Raw genomic sequence first — 22,704 nt, 5'->3', positions numbered from 1 at the left:
TCCGTATTGTGGATTGAGGTAAATACTTTGAAAACATGTTGTTGTATAGCATCATCAACTTCTCTCAAAGTATTTTTTTCTTTTTACAGAACTCACCGCTGCAAGGGTCAAAGATCACGTGATCACGGTGATAAACGAGCAACTGCAAAGAAACCCTCCCACCAAAAAGATTCTTATCACAGCGAATATGAGAGATCACTAGATGGAGAAGTGGGGGCAAATTTCCGCATTGAAATCTCAAGGAAGAAAATATGACTCGTTTCCGCCCATGCATTGATTTGCATGCGGGTCAAGTTAAACAAATTGTTGGCGGTACACTGACCTCCCAACCGGCCGAGTTGAAGACCAACTTCATATCCTCGCAGCCTGCTGCGCATTTTGCCAAACTCTACAAAGAACATAATTTGACTGGCGGACATGTTGTGATGCTTGGAGGGGGCAATGAAGAAGCTGCAAGGGAGTCTCTGGCAGCTTGGCCTGGAGGTCTGCAAGTTGCTGGAGGCATTACTGATAAGAATGCCCAGCATTGGATTGCAGCTGGCGCTGAGAAGGTCTGTCTGTTCTGTCTCGTATCTTGTGCATTGGTTCCCATGTGATGTTTGATAGTGGTTCATGTTATGTCATCTTTATTCCTTTGTCATTTTGATTTCCTCAAAACAACAGGGTGTGCGCAAGTGACTTATAAGTTGCAAATGAATAGTAGGTTATTATTACATCCTACCTTTTCCCAGAAGGGCGATTCTCCCTCGAGCGATTACAGACGATACTCTCCGTACTCGGAAATGACAAGTCTAAGTTGGTTCTGGACTTGAGTTGCCGCAAGAAGGGAGACTCGTGGTTTGTTGCCATGAACAGGTGGCAGACGATAACGGAAATGGAAATTACGCAAGGTATCTATCTATCTACCCTATTTGTTATATACAAGATACTCCAGTTGTGGTATTAACCGGGTCCATTTACAGAAACCATCGCAACGCTTGAACCATATTGTTCTGAGTTCCTTATACATGCAGCAGATGTTGAAGGGCTGCAGCAAGGAATCGATGAGGCGCTCGTATCGAAATTGGCGGAATGGTGCACCATACCAGTGACGTACGCTGGAGGTGGGAGGAATCTGGGGGATCTCGACCGCGTTAAGTCAAGCAGCGGAGGCAAAGTTGACTTGACGTTTGGAAGTGCGCTTGATATATTCGGGGGGTCTGGAGTGACATTTGCGGAGTGTGTAGAGTGGAATAGAATGAATGGAAGCTAGATGCTTGATATTGCTTTCTTAACGAGAAATGAAGAGAGTTCTGGAATCCGGTGTATAGGGATGTTTCTTGTCGAGCTAGCGGAGCTGGTATTAATTATACTATATTAATTAAAAGATAAAAGAGTCAAACTTCACATATAAATTCTCTATTAAATTGTTAAAAGCTGTTCTCTACAAAAGAAAAACCTTTACTTCAATGAATAATATTCATGAATAATAGAGAGAAGTCTTTTCAAATTAAAAATATATAAAATATGATAAATTTACTACTTTATAATTAAGTTAATACTACTATGAGTGAATAGATTTATGAAATATTATAAACATATAAAGACTACATTCTCATATAAATAAAACTAGAACTAAACTTTATATGAATATTTAAAATTATATTAAAGTGATTTTAAAAAGTGAAAAATATTATAAAAAGATATGATATTATAAATAAAAACATCTACAACTTTGATAAGACTAACTTTTAAATAAACATTATTAATACCTAGTTAAAATGATAACTAAATCTGAAAAATATAACAGATTAATACTTTTACAGTTAAGAAATTCAAAATGAGTGATTATTGAGTCAATCTCATGGCTCAGTCTAGAGTCAAGATGATAACAAGACAAAGTATCAATATATCTAATCAGGTAGCCTGCAACAGGAATACTAAACTGGGAATTAGAATGTGGAATGAATGAGCAGCTGAATATAAAGAGATTGAAGATCAGAGTAGATTAATTTTAATTCATATTACAAAAAGCTCAACTTAACTCAGTAAATACTATTTATAATAATTATAATAGACTAATGTAATCGATCATCTACTGAGACAGATCATCTATCAAGACAGATCTTCACTACATAATGTGTTTAACTACTTAATTGATCAAATGTCAAAATATCAACAATCAAAGATGATAATTCTTTATACAAGAAAGAAAGACTTACTCTAGCTATTGAAGCAGTTAAAAAGATAAAATTTCTAGTTCTAAAGCTGCTGTCAAATTGTACAACATCTCTCAATCTACTCTTTGTCATCAACTTCACAGCTGTATAATGTGAGAGAACTCTCAGTTAAGAAATTGAAAACTGATCTCTATTGAGAAATTATCTCTTGTTCAATGAATAATTTTCATGAATGAACATAGTCAGCTTCTCTGAGTAAGCACTGTATGAGAAATAGTCAATCTTCTTCTTGTCAATTGAGATAACTCTTCTAAATCAAAAACTCTTGATGAAAGCTAAATTAAATAATTCATTAACTATCATTCTGAGTTAAAAATCTAATTCTTCTGATTGTATAATTATCAACAAGCTCTATATGAAGATTCTAAAATTATTCAAGAATGATTTGATCTTATACAGAATATTATTCAGAAATATAATACTGTATAGAAGAATATATACAACTTTAATAAGACTGAGTTTTAAAGGAGAATTATTGAAATAGTCAAGATGATTACTGAGTCAGAGGAGACTCTCTGTTCAAAGTTTGTACAGTCTAAGAATACAGAATGAGTTATTATTATTGAAAGAGTCAATTTAACAGACTAATTATTATCTTCAATGATTATTCTCAAGAGAAGGTTACATTAAACTTCTTGATTTGAGAATGAGCTGTTATACAACTGAAGGATTGAAATCAATAAAAATAAATGAATAACTAATAAGCTGAGATTGATCTGGCTTAAAGAGATATTTAATAAATATACTCAAGTCTGTACAATTAGTCTGTGGCATTCCACCTCTATTCTTCCATCTTTATTTTTCCACCTCTTTCTATATTAGTATTCACTCTCTATTCACCCCTCTTTAATTCATTTGGAGGTCTCAATCTTTTTTATATTTCCTATTCTATGCAATTACTTCTATCATATAGAGTGATTATAGTGTGTATATATTGCAGGGCATCTGCTCATCTTATTAGAAGAGAATCAGACATGATTTATTCTATCTATTCAATTGCTTATATGTATCAAATTAGTAGCATATTCATGTTTCTCTAAAAGGTTCAAGATCTGCTGAATCAATCAAGGTTCAAGATACATATCAAATTAGTCTAAGATTCACTAAATCAGTCACTTTAAATTATAATCACTAGTCACTCTGATTCATAATTGCTAGTCTAATCACTCTAAAAAAAGTATTATCTGTGGTACCATTCTTTGAGTCAGATCTTGATTATCTTCAAATAACTACTTTAACCACCTTATAAAATATCAAAGATAAACATTCTCGTCATTTGAATGCTTTTATCATTCTGATAACTTCTGAATCCTTAACAAGATCAGAGAATGCTGAGTTAGCTGGCAAGAAGCAAGATGCTGATGAGGATATTCACTACAGCAGTTCTTATCAATATACACAGACATTTACAGAAAAGTATATAATAGTAATTGCAGAAGTGTGAAGAAATAAGAGCAGTTAATACACAAAATTACAATTGTTGATCATCTCATATAACTGTCTCAAGATGAAGAAGGTGCTATTCACTGCCTCTGCAAGATGATACAATGAGATGAGTGTAATAATGTAGGAAACCTCAGTAGCAGAATGAATGACTGCCTTTCATCAGTGAATTCAAATATTCAGAATAGAAGTTATCAAGCATATCAGAGATCAGAGATCTATCACTTCTATTTTTATAGATTTCAGTCACTCAGTTATGGAAGATGATCACTGCAATGAGAAAGTGATACTAAACATCATAGAGAAGCTCAAAGAGCTCAATATACAGTGAATAGAGCAAAAGAACAGACTGATAGACCTTGACATGCAGTTAAAAAAGTGAGAAAACTAAGTGACAGATTTGAAATCCTGGCTCTATACTTATAAATCTCTTCTCAATAAGCAGAAGAAGGATCTAATCACTTATAAGATCTGCTCAGAGTGCATCAGCATTACTCACTTATTCATCACAAGACTGAGCCTGAGAAGAGCCAGTCAAGAAGTGTTGAGAGCAATAAGCTGTCTATGAGAGTCAATTTTGCATATTAGAGTTAACCTAAAGTATGATAGAACTGCTAGCACAGAGCATTATACATATGATGTGGAAGACAATAGAATAAGACAAGATAATCAATCTACTGCTGAGAGATATAATCAATTCACACTTTTAATGACAAGCATCTGAAACAGAATCACTACTTCTTTATATGATCAGAAGCAGCTGACGAGGCTCTGAGTAGCAGATCTTATACTTTACAACTCAGACAAGATAGACATGATCACTTTTATATTGAGATTAGAGTTTATGATAACTTTGAAAGAGGAGACAGCAGTTCTCAGAATAATTTCTCTATGTCTTAAGAAGAGAGCTCTGGAGTAGCACAATGGACTATCATTTGAATGCTGGAATAAGATGGCAGTGTTACTTGCAGTAACAGTCAATAAGCTACAGAGCAAGTTTCAGCTTTCAAAAGAGAAAATCTGAAACTGAGTGCAGAAATTGCAATTCTTATTTGACAAACATTTTTTATGAGAGGGATTGAAGAGTGGTCTAGTGGTGATCACTTTTCTCATCTTGACAGAATGCTTAGATGATTTTCACAGATATATACATGATAATGAGCTGGCTGCTAGACACATCTGAGGAGATTGACAACAGCAACTTCTCAAATATGAGAGAGTGAGATATCAGACTGAGAATAAACCTCTTATATTCTGTCAGTATGACTGCACAAAGAATAAAAAAAAAAGAAAAGAGAGATGAAAAGAAAGAATTATAAACTTAATTATGATAACTGACAAAAGAAAATCTGAAATAGCACATTAATATGAATAGAGGAAAAGCACTCAAATCTCTTCTTTTAAACAGAGAGACTATGATATTTCATTTCTATTCTTCTATCTCTTTTTATATTAGTATTAACTCTCTATTCATCTCTCTTTAATTCACTCAGAGGTTTCAATCTTTTTTATATTTCCTATTCTATGCAATTGCTTCTATCATATAGAGTGATTATAGTATATATATATAGCAAAGCATTTGCTCATTTTATTAGAAGAGAATCAAACATGATTTATTCTACCTATTTGATTGCTTGTACGCATCATAGTCAATATCAACTCTTGATTATTGATGAACATGACAGTCATAATAATCCTGAGTTTAATCAATTTTGCACTCAAAACTTGATTATTTCTCTTTATATATTAGCTTATTTCTCTCATCTCTTATAGTCTTTAGATGTTGCTTGTTTTTCCTCATTGAAGTAAGCATATAGAAAAGAGATTGAGAAAAGAATGAGACTTAACATCAATTATATTGATAAGAATGAGTTTTAACTATCTATTCTTCAGTTTGCACAGCAGCTCTGAGTAAAAAAAATATTCAAAGTGAATTTAGAGCTACAGAACTAGCTCTGTACAATTCAGAGCAGATTCTTTCCCAGCTCAATACTCAGATACATATATCAACCCTCTCAGAGATGTCACATAGCTTCCAGGCCTCCTGGGCCACTGCCACATCTTATAATATATAACAATTGGAGCTTCAGAGTGAGAAGATTAAGAGATATCTCAAGCACTGTACACTGAGTTCACTCAGTTCAATCAATCAAGCTCTGGAACAGCTAGTCAAAGGATGTCAGATGACTATACATAGTGCTGTTATTTTGATAAGAGAAAATAAAAAGCTGAAGGCTGTAAATGCAAAGCAAAAGAGAAAGTGAGAAAGATGTCATACATATATAAGTCAGAGAGAGGGCTTGACTGTTCAAGAAGGGGTGAATCATGTACAAAGAGACATTGCAGAGGAAAGAGAGGTAATAGAGCAGTCTAATAAGCAATCACAAAAGTGAGCAGCACCATAGTGCAGTGGATGTGGTGTTATAGAACATACTATTCATACATGCTCCCAGCATACAGGGAATAATTTATAATGTAATTAGCTGGTTTTCCTATCTAGTTGTGGTGATATTCAATTAGAAAGATATTGGATGGTGGAGACCTGACTTAGTAGATGATCTATCTCAGTAGGTGATTGATTATGTTATAAATTATCTGATTTCATAACATAAAAAACTTTCAGTGAGTTAAATCACTGATATTAGTAGAAATAACTGGATCAAGATAAACAGAGTGTAATCTAGTTCAAGAAGACTTCAAAAATACATTAAAGCTCATATAATGATTATGAATAAATATGATAATTAACTGCTGTTACGGCGCAGCTCCTTGTAATATGGATTAAGGTTGATCTGCTCTGATCCCCAACCTCTTCATATTCAGCTGCTCGTTCATTCCACATTCTAATCCCCAGTTTAGTATTCTCATTGCAGGCTGCCTGGTTAGGTAAATTGATGCTTTGTCTTGTTATCATCTTGACTCTAGACTGAGCCATGACACCTGCAAGCCTCCACCGCCTGAGCCTCCACCAGGGCGTACGAACTGTGGTATAGGTCATAAAAGGACAAGCTGTCCTAATCCGATTGTTAATTTAATGTAATTCAATAAACTAGTTGTTACATTGAGATGATGCGAATCAAACCTCGTTAGTTGGTGTTCCGCCGGTTGGAGTTCTGTTAGTTAACTTGTTATAGAGATGGTTAATGTCAAATGTCATAGGTATCGGGGTTTGGTCTGGGATTCGCTGCGCCATCACTCCCATTAGGAGGCAAGGAAAATACAAAGGCATTTTTAATCATCTGAAGACACATACATTTTTAATACCAAAACAAACTACAGAAAACAATAATGCAATTGGAATGGTTGAGGACATCAAGCGAAGCTGTAGCTGCTTGGGGTTTGGGTGGAACCAGGTGACTTAGTTAACTATAGCCTAGCATATTAATTATGCTTACGTTGATTCCTCCAACAATCACAGCAGCCAACCTCCCGAGCCCGCAACAATCGACACACGCTCGCATCTATTTTTAACAACTTCGTCCTTGTAATTACGTTAACAACTCCTTCAGTTACTCTAGCTGTCCACTCTATTCTCCAAAATTACCTTTCAAGAAGCTCTAGGAGCTTAACTGAACTGTTCTCACCTCCAGTCTCTGAGCATCCGCAATTCGGATCTCCGATCAAAATGAAGCCGGTCGTGTCTGCGGCCAACGCCTGGAGCTGGTAAGAGTGTGCATACTCTCCCCGTTTATACAAGGGAAACCTCTATCTATCTGCAACAGGTACAGCAGACTGATACTTCTCTTTCGACCCTGCAGCTTTATCATTTCCATCTTCGCCATCATCATCTTATCAGTCCTTGGCTCTCTATTTAAAGTACGTCGATATCAGGGCTAAGACACACCCTAAAATTACCAGAACCAGCGAGATGGAGGAAGAAGGGAGGGTGCTAGCGAATTCCCTCATGCCACATCGTGTTGCTGTGCTGCAGCTTTAACACGTTCCATCCCCACGCTGAAAGCACGGAAAGACACAGACAGGGAACTAACTAGCATTATGGCATTACAGAACAACCACCATTCGGTCACCGGGTCCACCAAAGACCCGGAGAACGGACCAGCAGTCGCAGCGTCGATATTCACAGCTGTAGCCGTTTACGCTGTACGTAGCTTTTACTCCCCTTCCCCAGACCTCCTTCATCCGTCCATTAGGAATATCTTGCTCGCGCCAACATCTCCAAAAAAAAAAAAAAAAAAACCAACCACTATTAGACATGCTGCACATGCACTAACTGCGGCCCCCCGTTTCTCTATCTATAGTTCTTCATGGTATTTTGCGGCATACAAGCCTTCCTACACGTCCGATCGAGTCGAAGAGGCGCAATATCGTTGAACTGAGAACATACGAACATACTATATTCATTTTATGTTAAAATAATTTCATATCGGGGTTTTACTTCATTCAAATTTATTGTTTACAACCAAATGGGGCGCAAAGGCTGAGATAGAACATGTGGGAGATGTACCCAATATTTTTTTTTTTAACTTTGGTTCCGGTTCTGCTGTTGCATATTAGATAAATCTACTTGGGCACTGGATGTACGTATGATTTGAGCGATTTATTGGGGGTAGACGGATTCGGTGATTTATTCGGAACCCAGTGAAGCGAGGATATGCAAAGGATGCCCGGGTTATACCAATGATATGGCGCTGGCCGACATTGTTCGAAGACGGGACGGCGGCAAAACTATCTCTGCCATTTACATTATGCCCGGTTTAGGGATGGTATATATGGACTCGATCAACTATTGTCAAACATCGCCCTGACCACCATCACCATCAACCATCTTCCCTATTCAGCTATCGGTCTTGTCTTTTCTCCTGGCGCATTTTGTGTATGTAATGTTGCCCTTGCATAATTCTGATTTCTGTATTATCTATGATGAGAAAAAAACTTGTCTTGTGCCTATAGAGCTCGTTCTGGAGTAGGTGATATGTACATACCTGTGGATCTGCGATGTTGGTTGTTGTGGTTGCCGTTGGTATGGACGTCAGATATGCATGTTATCGTGCCCGTGGACTCCGTTCTTCAAAGCGTACATTTCCCCATTTTTACCCTCTATGTACGTATCAAGTCTATCCGTGGATGGGAGAGCAACCAGACGGAATGAATGTTCAAGAGAATGAATATCCCATATGATTGCTTCTTCTTTTTCCTTAAACGCCAAGGGAGGCAGCCAACGCCTGTCCACGCCCGTCTACCTTGTAAAAAAGAGGCCAAACGCCATAATAAGATGCAATAACTAAATCAATATCACCAAGCCATAACTATCCGGCCGTATAGATGTGAAAAATGTCACTCCTCGATAACGCACGGAGCCCCTTCCATTTAGCAGTCCTCCCCGCCAGAATCTTGCCGCTCCATCGGATCAAGCATCTTACTCATATACGGTCCATCAAGCCAATATCCAAGTCTGGCATAATAACTCCTAACCCCAACGCCAGAAATAACACTGATCTTCCGACTCCCATGCTCCTCCCTCGCAATCCTCTCCGCCTCCTCCATCAGCAGCGTGCCAAACCCTCTATGCTGAAACTTGCGCGGATCCCGCCCATGCAACGGCACAGCAGAGCCGTACACATGCAACTCACGCACAAGGCTAGTCTGCTGCGCCGTCAGCTCCGGCCGGAACGTATGCGTCTTGCTACACTTGCGCAACCGCAGCAAGCCAATAAGGATATCCTGCTTCGGATCCTCGTATGCCAAAAACGTCTCCCAGCCACCGTTGGCGGTGTAATCGCGCCGTACAAGCTCGACTTGTGACGGGCGAATTTTGTTCTTCACCTCGTTGATGCCGACTTCACGCGTGCGCACGTCGCGGCACGTGGTGCCGAGGTCCTTCATGCGGCTCAGCGCGAGTTCGCGAAGGTTGCCGTTCTCGACGCCGGAGGTGACGAGGGGCATGGGGATGTCGCGCTGGACGCGGTAGATTCTGGTCCAGGGCGGGACGAGGGCGAGGATGCGCGCGACGATGTCTACGAGGGCGTTTGGCGTGTAGTTTTTATAGCGGCCTGTGCGCCAGAGTTCGTACAGGCCTGTGCCGCGGATAACGAGGGTGGGGTATATTTTTAGGCCGTCGGTACGGAAGTCGGGGTTCTCGAAGTATTCTCGGAATTGGTCGAGGTCACGCTCCATGCCAACGTTTGGGAGGTCGGGCATCATGTGGCTGACGACTTTGAAGCCGGCGTCTTTGGATAGTTTGAAGGTTTCAACTACGGCTTTTACGGTGTGACCTCTGTTGGTGTCGCGGGCGACGTCTTCGTAGAGACTTTGCACGCCGATCTCGAGGCGTGTGCAGCCGTACCGGAGCATGCTACTTAGGTGGGTGTCTAGACAGTAATCTGGTCGTGTTTCGATGGTGATCCCTACACACTTTATGTTACTCATTTCCCCGGCCTGGACGGCCTCGTCGACATTGCTGGTCTGATAACCGCTAAGCGCATTGTGGAGCTGTGATATAAATTCGTCCCGATAGTCCTCTGGCAGGGACATGAAAGTGCCGCCCATGATGATGTATTCCACTTTATCCACACTGTGTCCCAATGATTTGATTTGTTCCACTCTGCCCCTTGCTTGCTCGAAGGGATCGTATCGAGCTCTGATGGCGCGCATGGACGTGGGTTCATATCCGGTATATGATTGTGTAGAATATTCGAAATCAGAGTCAGGGCCACCAGGGCAGTAGACGCAAATATTTCCCGTATAGGCAATATGAGGGCATCGATGTGGTTTGCACATTACCGCCACCACGGCAATGCCGGACGATGTTCCTATGACAAAATCCTGTTAAGCAAAAACACGGATATTTTCAGACAACAAATATTTTCGAAAACACATACTTATCGGCTTCGCAATCAGTTTTGGGAGGATATACTTCTTGTAATACTCCGGGACAGCAGAGATGATAGCCGTCAGTGGGGGTTGGGTGCTCAGACGGTGCTTTTTCGATATTTGACCCCGCAGCTTGTTCAGATTGATGTCCTTCTTCGGCTTGGTGGAGTCTCTCTGAGATTCATATTCTTGGATCAGGGCATTTGCAATATCCGAACATGCTCTCAGGTACCGTTCGTTCTCTGGAGGCAACTTTGCCGTCTTGTGGGGTTTCTGCAGCTGCTTGGTGGGAAGCGCAGTCATGGTCTGCGTCGCCATGATGGCGACGGGTATATAATCTGTAGCAGCTGCTCTAGCTGCAAAAAGCGTTTATCGGAATGTCCCAAATACTATACGAATCCCGGTTGCGATAAATATAGGTTTTGTGGCGGTGAGATAGCAACATGATAATCCTGATTGTCCGTCGAATCCAAGTTTGCTCATTGCAAGCTTCTGGCAGCCCGGGGGATCGGTTTAACTATTTAGCGTGGAGAAGCCAAACGCCATAACAACGTCAGGATCTTTGACAGCATCATAGAGTATTTATATATAGCTCCCCAGCCCGCCAACTCGTCCTTCTTTACTACACTGGGAACTCTCTCCTTTCCTTGCCTGCTATTTTCTCTTTCAACTTCTCTGTACATTGTGCACACTATGCAGGTCTTCAGACGTAGCACGGCTTCTGCACTGCAGAACGCTCTCCTGTGTCAGCGCCGGGGTCTAATTACCTCGACCGCCGGCTATTCCTCGACGATAGACAATCTGCGCATCAATGGCGACACAAAGGTCATCTACCAGGGGTTTACTGGAAAGCAGGGAACGTGAGTGTAATTGTCTTTCGTCCTTGACGCAAAGACTGATTGCTAATGCTGCTTTTGTTTAATAGATTCCACGCCCAGCAAGCAATTGAATACGGTACCGTCCAGCAGACCTCCATCATGAACTCCCTCTGATAGATCTCAGGAACCAACATTGTTGGCGGAACGAATCCCAAAAAGGCGGGTGAGACCCATCTTGGAAAGCCTGTGTTTAGAAATGTGGAAGAGGCGATGAAGGAAACGGGCGCAACAGCCTCCGCCATCTTCGTCCCGTATGCGCTAAGTGCCACCATATATTTTAATATATTGACTAATAATTGGATAACTAACCCCCGTTTAGACCTCCAGTAGCTTCCAGCAGCATCGAGGAGGCAATTCGGGCGGAGGTGCCTCTCGTCGTCTGGTTCGCTCCCCCCATCTGATGTTCTATGAGAACCACTAGAAGAAACTGACAGGGCATCTTTCGTAGCATCACGGAAGGTATCCCACAACATGGTACGTGATTTTCCCTAAAAATTCCAATTCCGACACAGTAATATTTTACTAAATACCGTGTAGATATGGTTCGCATAACCGATATCTTGAAAACGCAAAGCAAGACCAGATTAGTCGGCCCCAATTGCCCCGGCATTATTGCTCCAGTATGTGAACCCGCAAACCTCCTTCACAAACAATAAATTAAACTCAATGAATCTAACCAAAAAAAAAAAAAATTACCACAATAAAACAGGGCCAATGCAAAATCGGCATCATGCCCGGCTTCATCCATCAACGCGGCCGCATCGGCATCGTCTCCCGCTCCGGCACCCTAACCTATGAAGCCGTCAACCAGACCACCCAGGCTGGCTTAGGCCAGTCCCTCGTCATCGGAATCGGCGGTGATCCCTTCTCCGGCACCAACTTCATCGACTGCCTCAAGATATTCCTCAAGGACGAGGAGACGGACGGAATCATCATGATTGGCGAGATTGGTGGGAGTGCTGAGGAGGACGCGGCGGAGTTCCTTAAGAGTGAGAATAAGGCGAATAAGCCTGCCGTTGGGTTCATTGCGGGTATCAGCGCTCCGCCGGGTCGGCGGATGGGTCATGCTGGCGCCATTGTGAGTGGGGGGAAAGGTGGAGCTGATTCTAAGATCTCCGCACTTGAGGCGGCGGGGGTGATTGTTGAGCGTAGTCCGGCTTCGTTGGGGAAGACGCTGCTGGCGGAATTTGTAAAGAGGGATCTTGTATGAGAAAGCACTTTTATTTTGCAGTCTCTCGGTTTTTTTATGTTGGTTTTTTTTTTGTATATTTGCTCTAAATCTTTATTGTTGCTTTTAGATCATCTGCTTTAATAACTTGCATACATGCTGTTATACTGTCATCATATTTTTTTTGGTTCCCTTCTTTTCTCCTATCATTTCAATCACATCTTCCATTTTTGTGTTTTCTGACATTTCTCTCGCGGCTCCTATTTAACTGCTTCCACAAATTGGGACTGATACCCGTCCTAGGTAGTTGTTGTCCTTGTGGATTGGATTTTCGTTACTTTCCCTTTTTTTTTTTTTGTGTTGCATTGCATTTGCATTTGCATTTGCCATCGCACACAAGAAATATGGAGCTTTTGGTTTGTAGAGACAAGAATATTAAGTTGAATCCAAACGATCTATCGTGATGGTTGGAATGCTTTTGCCTGCCAGGTTACCTTGAAGTTATACCAAGTACACGCACGTCCTTTGTACCCGCTGTTACCAGTATGAGATAATGAGGAGTGACACGAGATGGGAACACATAGAGGTTTCCAAGATGAGGTGAAAATAGAGGTGAAAATAGGAGTTCAAAATAATTTACAGAAAGACCATTGCCCAGGGAACGAACGTATGTAATATAGGATTTCAAAATGCGATCAGGGGAAGATGCAAAAATCTTAAAAGAATATTAACGTGGTTTTTGCTCATGGCAGCCAGCCAGCAACTCTCATTCCATTCCATATTATATCAATTAACCTCTCCTCGAAAACTGGAAGTTATTCATTAACTATCCATAACACTACTGCGAATTACATAGACGAAGCACCTAGGACGCAAAACAAAGACTACAAAAATGAAGATTAACAATCAGACCATCAAAGAAGCAGAGGTGAAGATAGGGATTGGGCGAAGGGAGAAGCGGTAGAAATTAACTAATTTATGGATGGATAAAACTGTTAAGACAAGATCTCAAATCACATAGATAAATGACACAAGCAGCCGCCCATTCAGCAACCATACAAATGCTGATAACAATAAATACCAAAAAGAAAGAAAAGAGAGGAAAAGAGAAAAAGAGAAAAGGTAAAAGATCAAATAACCATTTCATTTCACCCAATACCTCGTCAAAATATACGACAAAGCTTGTGGTGGGGGAAAAAACACAGTGGGTGGTACATAACAAACGAAACGCCGATGTCCACAAAGGAGAGGGGGAAAACAATAAAAAAACAAGCTGTGTAAAACAGGAGAACTGAAAATGCTTTATCAAGAGGTGGAAAAGGGACAGGTTTTTCAACGGATTTGGCTAAGCATGGAACTCTGAAGGTAGGGATTGTAGGGTTGACTAGCAGAAATAGATGTATGGGTGTGAAGTAGGTGTGTAGGAAAAACAACCAGGGCCAAATATGCTAGCAAGGCAAGTTGAGAAGAAGACTCTTGTCCATTCCGATTGAGTAATGTATGTATTGAAGGGGAAATGAAAAAGTAGGGTTTGATATAGTAAAAGAGTGGGGAGGAAGGGGAAACATGGGATAGAACGTAGAAAATGAAGAAGAGAAAAAGAAAAAAATATAAAAATCATAAAAGGACATGGCGGTAAGTTGGAAAAAAAGCAAGGTAATAATAATACTGAAATAACTTCTAGAAAGAAGAGAAAAAAAAATATAGATATATGCCGTACAATTTTTCTTTGCCAATTCCAAACTCAAAAAGAAAAAAAAAGAAAGAAAAAAAGTCCGTTCATATTAACAAACTCCAATAACCACCCCTATTCCCCTTCCACACACAAAAATTTTCGATTTTACTCATTATCACTTACACCACCACTACTCGACCCATTAGTCAACGGAGCCGCCGTGCTATCCTTCGACCCTCCACCGCCAAACGTCAACTTGAGTTTCTGATGGTGCTGTTGTCCCGAAACTGAAGCGGTCGCTGACGCTGATGCCAATGCCGAAACTGAAGCTAGTGGGGTACCGACACTCGATACCGCGCCTGAGGAGCTCTGGTCATCAAAGTCGGCGAATTCAGGGTGATTTTCTGTTTCGCGTTTGAGTTCGGAGACACAGAGGGCCTGGAGGTGGGTTAGCAATGGGATGGATGGTGGATGATTTATCGTGAGAAAAATAAGAAACATTTTTGAACAGAAGAAGAGGGGAAGAGGAAGAGTGTGTGTCATGGGATTCCTTTTTCTTTTCTTTTCTTTTCTTTTCTTTTTTTTTCACTCACCTCAATATCATTGGCATCCTGAAAAAGCACACTCCCATCCTCATTATATGTGCGGGCATTATTGCAAAGCAACCTAATATCCTCTCTAAACTCCTTCAAACTCTGATACTCTTCCCGATTAATCTTCTTCCGAATCATCTCCATCGCAATTGGAGTCTGGATAATCACATAGTAATCCGGATAATGGCTTTTGGGTGGCGGCTTCATGAACGGCTCGATAATAGACCGAGTGACGGGCCCATCTTCACTATCTGACGAATCGGCAGGGAGCTCTTGTTCCAGATCCATGAGGGCTTGGTAGACTTTGTTGAGAATTCTCTGGAGGACAGTTCGATCGGAGGGCGCCAGGGTATCTGCAGCGGCCATAGCGGCTTTGCTCATTCGACCCTTCTTTCGTTTGACGGGGGTTTCATCGATGTTTTCCTCCGCCTTTCGCTTGGGGACAGGACCCTTGCGTCTCTTCTTCAGTGGCTGCTGGGGGGTTTCTGAGTTCTCCCTTGATGGTTCGGGGGATGAGTCAAGGCCTTGAGCTTTCTTCATCCGTTTCTCCTTGTTGCTCCGCCTTCGATCGAGTTTAGCTTCGTTCCTTGCAATTGCGTCTTCGATAGTGTCATCGTCCGCATCCACGGCCATAAGCCACTGCTCTTCGGTAAGTCCATCATCATATTTCATGACCTTCCTTTCACGTGCGCCGCGACCCGCAAATTCCTCTACTTCTTCCGCAACTGGGTTATCTTCGGCGAGATATATATCAGGTAATTCCTCATCAACCATGAGGCGGGCGTATTTCCGCCCAGGGCCATAAGGGTCGTTCTTGTTACGTTCTTGATCTATCTTCTGGAATAAAAGTATCTCTTCCTCAGACCGGGCCATAATGTCGTTAAGGTCATCGTCATCCATTTCATCCTGATCGCCACCAATTTGCTCAGCACTTTCAGCACTCTCCAAAAGGGTACGTAGCAAGGCATCACGCTCCTCATTCGTAGACTTGTTGTCAAACTTTCCAGCCTGGATAACTTTCCCATCCATGTCCAATTTGAACTGCGCCCGTTCCAGAATCCTCTCTTCAACAGAGTTGGAAGTGATTAGTCGTAGAATTCGGACCTCGTTCTTTTGACCAATACGATGAGCTCGATCCTGCGCCTGTAAGTCCTGATGAGGGTTCCAATCGGAGTCGTAGATGATAACCGTATCTGCAGTCTGAAGATTCAAACCGAGACCACCCGCACGAGTAGATAGGAGGAAACAGAAATATTCCGAACCGGGGGCATTGAACTCCTTCAATAGATCTGATCGGTCATCAGACTTAGTGGAGCCATCCAGACGAAGATATTTCATGCCACGAAGCCGCAAGAAATCCTCCATGATATTCATAATCTGTGTCATCTGGAAGAACATCAATACGCGGTGGCCCGATGCCTTGAACTTAGGCAGGATCCGATCCAGTAGCTCGAATTTACCAGCCGTCCGCCAGATCAGGTCATTTGTAGCCCTTCCTGGATTCATTTCGTCCTCTACAGATTCAAATACGAAGGGGTGGTTGCAAAGTTTCCGGAGCTGCATGAGCATGTTGCTCAATCCACGCATACCAGTTTTGCCACCTTTACCATCACTAACCACCAGTTTGTTGTGCGTGACGAGCTGCTTATAGAGCTTGGCTTGCAACGCAGAGAATCGGCATTTAATCACTCGTTCCTGTTTTTCCGGGAGGTCCTTCTCCACGTCCTTCTTCAAACGTCTCAACAGGAACGGACGAAGAACCTTGTGCAGTCGTCGAATAACGAGCAACTGTTCTTCTTCTGTCAGGTCCATACGGTCTTGTCCTCCTGTATTGGCAAATGGCGTGTTGAACCATTCATCGAAGGACTTGACGGACTTGAAGATGTTCGGGAGGACGAAGTTTAGAAGGTTCCACAGTTCGGGAAGGTTGTTTTGCAGAGGAGTGCCAGTCAAAATTAGGCGATAGCGGGTCGTGTAATATTGAGTTAAAGTACTACTTAATTTCGACCCGGCATTCTTCATGCGGTGACCTTCATCAACAATCATGTGAATCCACTTAACCTTGCTTAGGACTGGTCGGTCTTTAATAATATATTCATAGGTCGTCAACAAAACCTGGAAATTACCCCATCGAATCGCCTGCTGCTGCTGTTTCCGCGTAGTTGGAGGACCCTTGTACACGATACGACTCACAGAGGGTGCCCACTTTTCGAACTCAAGATTCCAATTGGTAAGGGTGCTGAGTGGAACAATAACCAAAAACGGACCGTTTTGTTTTTTCTTCTCGATCAGGTAAGTGATTAAACTTATGGTTTGGATGGTTTTACCAAGACCCATCTCGTCTGCCAATATACCGTTCAGGTTGTTGTTATAGAGTGAGATCATCCACTGGAGGCCCTTGATCTGGTATTCTTTCAAAGTGCCGCCAACAAGGATGCTGGGTTGCTCCGTAATCTCTTCTTTCAGACGATGGGCAACAGCATAGTAGTCAACTTTCCTACCACTCTCCTCCAGCTCATCATCGTCATCTTCAATCTCTGACTCGTCATCATCGAACCGATTTTCTTCACCGTATCTTTCAGCAGTGCTTTTCTGTTGTTCTTTGACGGAAGCAGCGAGTTGTCGGAGGAAGCCATCAGTCTGTTTAAGCAAGTGAGAAATACGTGAATCCTTGGCCTGGCCAAGCAGTTTCATATATGTCTCTTCATCGTTCGCCTTCAAAGCCTGCAGACGTTGTTTAGCAGTTCTTTCTACACGCTTCTGTTCATCACGTTCCATGTCCTGGTGATGTTTCATCATGAGGCGTCCTAGTTTCTGAATCCGTATGCGTTGCTGGTTTGCTGCAAGTTGGACTTCGCGACCATGACTGAGAATTGCTTGTAGCTGTTCAGATTGCTCCCTCTTCTCCCTCGATTCTCGCGCGTCTCGTTGCTGCTTCTCAAGTTTCTCAGTGACTCTGGCTTCACGAAGAGATTGTTTCTTCATGCGACGATGACCAGCCCGGTTCGCTGTCATTGCCAGATTGTCGAAGTGAAACATCTCTGTTTGGATCTGCTTGCGGAAGAGTCTCTGTTTCGGCAACAGGTTCAACATCTTGTACTCAATCAAGGCCTTGAGCTTGATGGAATCGTCTCCAGTCGGGGTATCACTCTCATCTGTATTCCAGACTCCCAAGTTTGCAGGCAATTTTCCTAACTCCGCCTTTCGGGCTGTTATTAGATTGTACAAAGCAGTTTCTTGATCCTCCTTGGCCTTTTCAATATCAATACCCATTGGCATGAGGCTGGGAATTCTACGTCTATTCCTTCTGAAGGCATGATCAGCGTAGTTGATGGTCTCAGCAAGGGCATTGTATGGAGATTCAAACGTTTCGTACATCGTCTTCGGTTCAGTTGCCTTTTCGTCAGATGGAGTAGGTTGGCTTTCCCGAACTTGTTCAACGTTATCAACGTTGTCTGACATCGCAATACCATCAGTGGTTGCAGGCGAGAACTTTTTAGCAAAAAGTTGTTGCTTAACGCGCGGTGGTATAGCAAGGTTCTTGGAGAGCATCTTGAAAGCAAGGATCTGATTTCTCAGCGTGGTCAACTGTTCCGGCGAGAAGGTGCCGCCAGTTGAAGATACACCCTTCGATGGGGCAGCATTGCTTTGCTGCTGAGTTACCGGGTTGGACTGTTGTCCAGCGGAGATGGCAGCCGCGGGGTCCTGACTGGAGCCGCCAGACATGGAGCTCATTGGTCCAATTCGACCTAATCAGATGCAGAGAAGAAATGGTTAGCAAAAATTCTCATCTTGAGGCGGGAATGCGACGAGATGGCACGGGAGATTACCATCAACACCATTGGGTAGGTTATCGTTGGGGATGCCATTGGGTTGTTGCGACTGCTGTTGCTGTTGTTGATGCGGTTGTGGTTGCGGTTGCGGTTGCGGTTGCTGCTGATGTTGTGATCGTTGCTGTTGCTGGTTGTGCTGATGCTGCTGCTGCTGCTGTTGTTGTTGTTGCTGTTGCTGTTGCTGTTGCTGTTGCTGTTGCTGTTGCTGTTGCTGTTGCTGTTGCTGTTGCTGTTGCTGTTGCTGTTGCTGCGCATGTTGCAGTCGTTGGGTCTGGAGTTGCTGCTGCTGCTGATGTGCAAATTGGCGTTGCTTCTGATAGGCTTGCTGCCTTTGGACGAGAGCCAGGAGATTATGGGCTTTGATGTATTCTGGATCGTCCTGGCGCACGCCTTGCTCTTGCATCTGGCGAAATTTCTTTTGAAAACGTTAGCTTGGATGCATAAGAGAGAGATGTCGATGGGATATGGGGTGCATTGGGCGTTTATATAGTAAAAAAGATTTTATAACAATAAAAATAATCCAGAATTGAGGGGGGGGTCCCGATCAGTCAGGGTCAGGGCAAGGGACAACGAACATGATAGACCTCCTGCACATGTTGTTGCGTGAGGTTGGGAGGTAGGCTGAGATTGGGCGTGGCCACCGCATTTGGGACGCCCTGAATAGAAGCCATGGTGTCAGGGGGGGATTATTGAGGACATTAAACGGAGCCAGCCCTTTGCGAGGCGTTGCCTGGGGAGGAGGCTGTTTGTTTCGGGGGAACGGGGGAGGAGAAAAGGGAGGACGAAAGTGGGCGACAGAGGGTCGCGAAGGTGTAGCGACAGACAAGCGGCCTGAGCCAGGCCTGTGGAGGAAGAAAGGAAGGTCTGGGGTGCGGAGCGGGACAACCGTAGGGCTGCAGCGATGCTTGGCGGATGGGAGAGGCCTGAGATTTTGATGGAATGAGACCCAGGCGGATAAAATAAGAGGCAAAAGAATAGAGGTGACAAGCAAAAAGGGAGGCGGAGGGGGGAAGAGAACGGAAGATGGGTGTAGATCCAGGCGGAGTGAACGGGCAGCGGCGCGTTGGGGCGCGTAGGGCGGGAGCGGAGGGATGGAGACGATGATTTGATACTGGGAGAGTTTGTCGCGACGCTGGGGCGGGAGGTGAGATCAGAAGAAACGGAGACTTGGCTGGACACTGAAAGCGAAGGAAGAGGCTGAAAAAGCGGTTTGAAGGGGCGAGAAGGGCGCTGTCCCGTGACCTGGGCGGGCGCTGACTCAGCCGGAAAAATTGGGACTGGACTCTGGACTAGGCCGTATTAGGGTTAGGCCACAGTGGATGAGTCAGCGGAGCTTGGAATGGCACCTGACCTTCATCTGCCGGGGCTTCAAACGAGAAGAGAGAGAGAGAGAGAGAGAGAGAGAGACAGCGGCTGGTATACTTCTTGGTTGCCAGCTATTGTGGAGGTCACTCACTAACCTAGGTTCTTGCTACTGCGCATGATGTTTGGCTGCTACCCTCCGAGTTTTGGACAGATCAATCTCATTTAGCCTCTCGCAGGAATGGCCGGGGTCCCAGATTTCCCAACTCTCATTTCTACCAAAGATCAGTCTTCCAGTTAACTGGTCTCGAATAACTAGAGACAAAAAGCTAATTGAAGGAGAGAAAAAGAAAGAGAAAGAGGGAGAGGGAGAGGGAGACGCAAAGCCCGTTGCTTTCAACTGCTAGGCATGTCGTTTCCTCTGTTTGACCTATGACGCTGTTGCTGCTTCCCTCCTCTTGAAGCTCCACTCCACTCAATTCCTCAATATATGGAATGCTCGACCATCGCATGGAGCAGTGCGAAGTCGGACCTCTTGGGGGAATATCGGCTATGTTAAGATGTATACATATCACAGATCCCCAAGTTCTATCCATTTTCTCTTCCCACATCACGCCCATTTCTACTCTCTATACCCAATCCACAATATATATACCACTCATTGATACACAGTTGAGACTCCTCCTTCTCGGAAAAGGGCACTCTTTTACTCGCCTGCAACTGAAGTGATCTGGAGGGTTGATAAAGGAAAGAAAGAAACCCTTTCTCGTCACGTCATAGCCCAAGCCTGCGAACAAAAAGAATAGCAAAAGACAATGGTACCCAAAAATGAAGTCTACCTCGAATTCGCAGTCGTCCGCCTCAGGGACATCTTCAACACCCTGCACCGTATGGGCCCCGTCATCCGAGACCTGAAGATATCTACAGCCATACCAGACAGGATCAGTACCACCGCATTCGTCATCGCCTTCCTGGACTGGGCTATCTCGCCCAGATCCATCGCAGGAGATCTCATCCGGGTGCTTGAGAGGGTCGATGTTAACGTAATGGAAGAGGATGCTGACACCGTCATGCACAAGCTGACGATGAAGAACGAGGCGAAGGAAGCCGTTGTGTCGTGGGCGCGGTTCTGGTGTTTGAATCTTTTGTTTCCGAGTTAGTTTTGCTGTTTGGAAGCTTGGAAAAGGGATCCTCCCATATTTTAACTCTTTATCTTGCACCATTGGTATAATATATATTGACCAAAAGATATACCTAGTGATGGACAGGCAGCTCTTGGGCAACTTGCCGGAGTATTGGTCGATAATGGCTGACATAAGGCACTCTGTAAGTAACTAACTGTCAACTCGGGGCTGCGGGCTAAGGCTGCGGGCTGCGGGGGAAGGGCGGGGTGTCAAAAAAGGAGAGAACATCAATCGTTAATATATACATGTGCCATACACACAATCCGCCAAAACGAAGGTGATGCAACGAGACTCAAACCGCTGCCCCGTCACCGGCATCTACGACACCTTTACCGCAACCAACGTAGAACCCCAGGGCACCCTAGCCGCCGTCCACATCATCCCCCCCCGAATATCCTACAACAAAACCGCAAAAACTCTCATCAGCAAATTCACTGGCGGCCAAATCCTCCCAGAACACCTCTCCCCCGAAAACATCGACGCCATGGATAACGCCCTCATGCTCTCCACAACCATCTCCACCCTCTTCGAACAATACCGCTGGTCCATCTGCCCAGAACGCCAAGGAAACCCACGATTCTCTTTTTCCGTCCCAGGCTACCACGAGGAAGAGCATTCCTACCGCCTGCGCAAAGTCGCCGATTTCTACCCGCCCAACACCTTGTCCGCACCGGAGGATTCCAGGATCCTGTTCGGTCGAGGACCGCCCGAGGGGGGTGTGTTCGTCTTGCCTAACCCGTCCTATCTGCGCTTGCATTATTCGCTGGCGCTGATCTTGGAAGCGACGCAGGCTGGGAAGACGATTTCGAGGATTCAGCATGCGATGATGAGGTCGGGCCTTGGGCGGAGGGCTTTGGTGTTTTGGGGGGATGAGATGGAGGTTTTCTTGCCTACGATTTACAGAAGGGGCATGGAATGTGTACTGGGGGTGCTTCAGTGGTATGCGGAGGAGGCGGAGGCGAAAGCTGTGAGGCAGAGGGAGAAGGGGGGGGGATGAGGAGAGGAGGTAAGATCGAGTGGTGGGATTGAGGGATCTGTCGTTCTTTTCCTTTTTTTTTATTATTTTTTTGTTCTGGTTCTACCCTTTCCTATTCTCTGGAAAGACTTCCGCTGGTTTATTCTTTCAAGTCGCCAGGTTGTTAACTGTTGCATATTCACCTATGAACCCGTTTCTTTACTTTCCTTTTTACGGCGAGATGAAGGGCCCGGGTTTTTGCTGTTTTCTCTCTTGTTGCACTTTGATACGATTATGTAATTGCTCTAAAACTTGGGCAACCTACAGGAGCCAATAGTTGGAAAAGGGAGATAGTGAATCTCTCAACTGTTTTTGATTTCAAATATTAGAGGGGGAGGAGAGGTTGACAAACACCTCCCTTTCCATTTCCCTTTCATACTTTTATCATACTGCAAGGCAAAAAAGAAAAAGAAAAAGAAAAGGAGAAAAACAAAAAAAGAAAAACACAAGGCAAGGAAAGAAAAAGCAAATGGCAAACACCCAATAAAGAAATTATCGTACTCCCTCATCTAGAAAGAAAGCCACCTGGGATCTTTAGACAAATGGATGATTTTGAGTTAGTT

At 43.6% G+C, this 22,704-nt stretch overlaps 6 protein-coding genes across 6 annotated transcripts; 4 read left to right on the top strand and 2 right to left on the bottom strand.

Annotated features, from left to right (window-relative positions):
- Nucleotides 1-251: 251 nt before the first annotated feature.
- PADG_02263 (1-(5-phosphoribosyl)-5-[(5-phosphoribosylamino)methylideneamino] imidazole-4-carboxamide isomerase) lies at nt 252-1,252 on the top strand (the record flags this gene model as incomplete). Its single annotated transcript, XM_010759449.1, has 3 exons — nt 252-551; nt 704-890; nt 963-1,252. The coding sequence occupies 3 exons, from the start codon at nt 252-254 to the stop codon at nt 1,250-1,252; spliced, it is 777 nt and encodes a 258-aa protein (XP_010757751.1).
- Nucleotides 1,253-7,658: 6,406 nt separating this feature from the next.
- On the top strand, nt 7,659-7,999 carry PADG_02262 (uncharacterized protein; the record flags this gene model as incomplete). Its single annotated transcript, XM_010758982.1, has 2 exons — nt 7,659-7,763; nt 7,922-7,999. 2 exons carry the CDS (start codon nt 7,659-7,661, stop codon nt 7,997-7,999), a joined length of 183 nt encoding a protein of 60 aa, XP_010757284.1.
- Nucleotides 8,000-8,990: 991 nt separating this feature from the next.
- Nucleotides 8,991-10,811, bottom strand: PADG_02261 (elongator complex protein 3; the record flags this gene model as incomplete). The annotated part of the gene is made up of 2 exons (XM_010759448.1): nt 8,991-10,432; nt 10,502-10,811. 2 exons carry the CDS (start codon nt 10,809-10,811, stop codon nt 8,991-8,993), a joined length of 1,752 nt encoding a protein of 583 aa, XP_010757750.1.
- Nucleotides 10,812-11,186: 375 nt separating this feature from the next.
- On the top strand, nt 11,187-12,581 carry PADG_02260 (succinate--CoA ligase (GDP-forming) subunit alpha; the record flags this gene model as incomplete). The annotated part of the gene is made up of 7 exons (XM_010759447.1): nt 11,187-11,353; nt 11,419-11,447; nt 11,496-11,622; nt 11,691-11,753; nt 11,820-11,845; nt 11,909-11,991; nt 12,081-12,581. The coding sequence occupies 7 exons, from the start codon at nt 11,187-11,189 to the stop codon at nt 12,579-12,581; spliced, it is 996 nt and encodes a 331-aa protein (XP_010757749.1).
- A 1,798-nt stretch (nt 12,582-14,379) lies between these two features.
- On the bottom strand, nt 14,380-19,311 carry PADG_02259 (uncharacterized protein; the record flags this gene model as incomplete). The annotated part of the gene is made up of 4 exons (XM_010758981.1): nt 14,380-14,652; nt 14,808-18,556; nt 18,638-19,055; nt 19,216-19,311. The coding sequence occupies 4 exons, from the start codon at nt 19,309-19,311 to the stop codon at nt 14,380-14,382; spliced, it is 4,536 nt and encodes a 1,511-aa protein (XP_010757283.1).
- A 1,446-nt stretch (nt 19,312-20,757) lies between these two features.
- Nucleotides 20,758-22,123, top strand: PADG_02258 (uncharacterized protein; the record flags this gene model as incomplete). The annotated part of the gene is made up of 3 exons (XM_010759446.1): nt 20,758-21,097; nt 21,201-21,268; nt 21,404-22,123. 3 exons carry the CDS (start codon nt 20,758-20,760, stop codon nt 22,121-22,123), a joined length of 1,128 nt encoding a protein of 375 aa, XP_010757748.1.
- Between the last annotated feature and the right edge of the window lie 581 nt (nt 22,124-22,704).

Source organism: Paracoccidioides brasiliensis (assembly GCF_000150735.1).
Source record: "Paracoccidioides brasiliensis Pb18 unplaced genomic scaffold supercont2.2, whole genome shotgun sequence".
Taxonomy (NCBI): Eukaryota; Fungi; Ascomycota; class Eurotiomycetes; order Onygenales; family Ajellomycetaceae; genus Paracoccidioides; species Paracoccidioides brasiliensis.
Note: the sequence above shows the minus strand (reverse complement) of the source record. Positions and strands in the feature narration are given on the sequence as shown.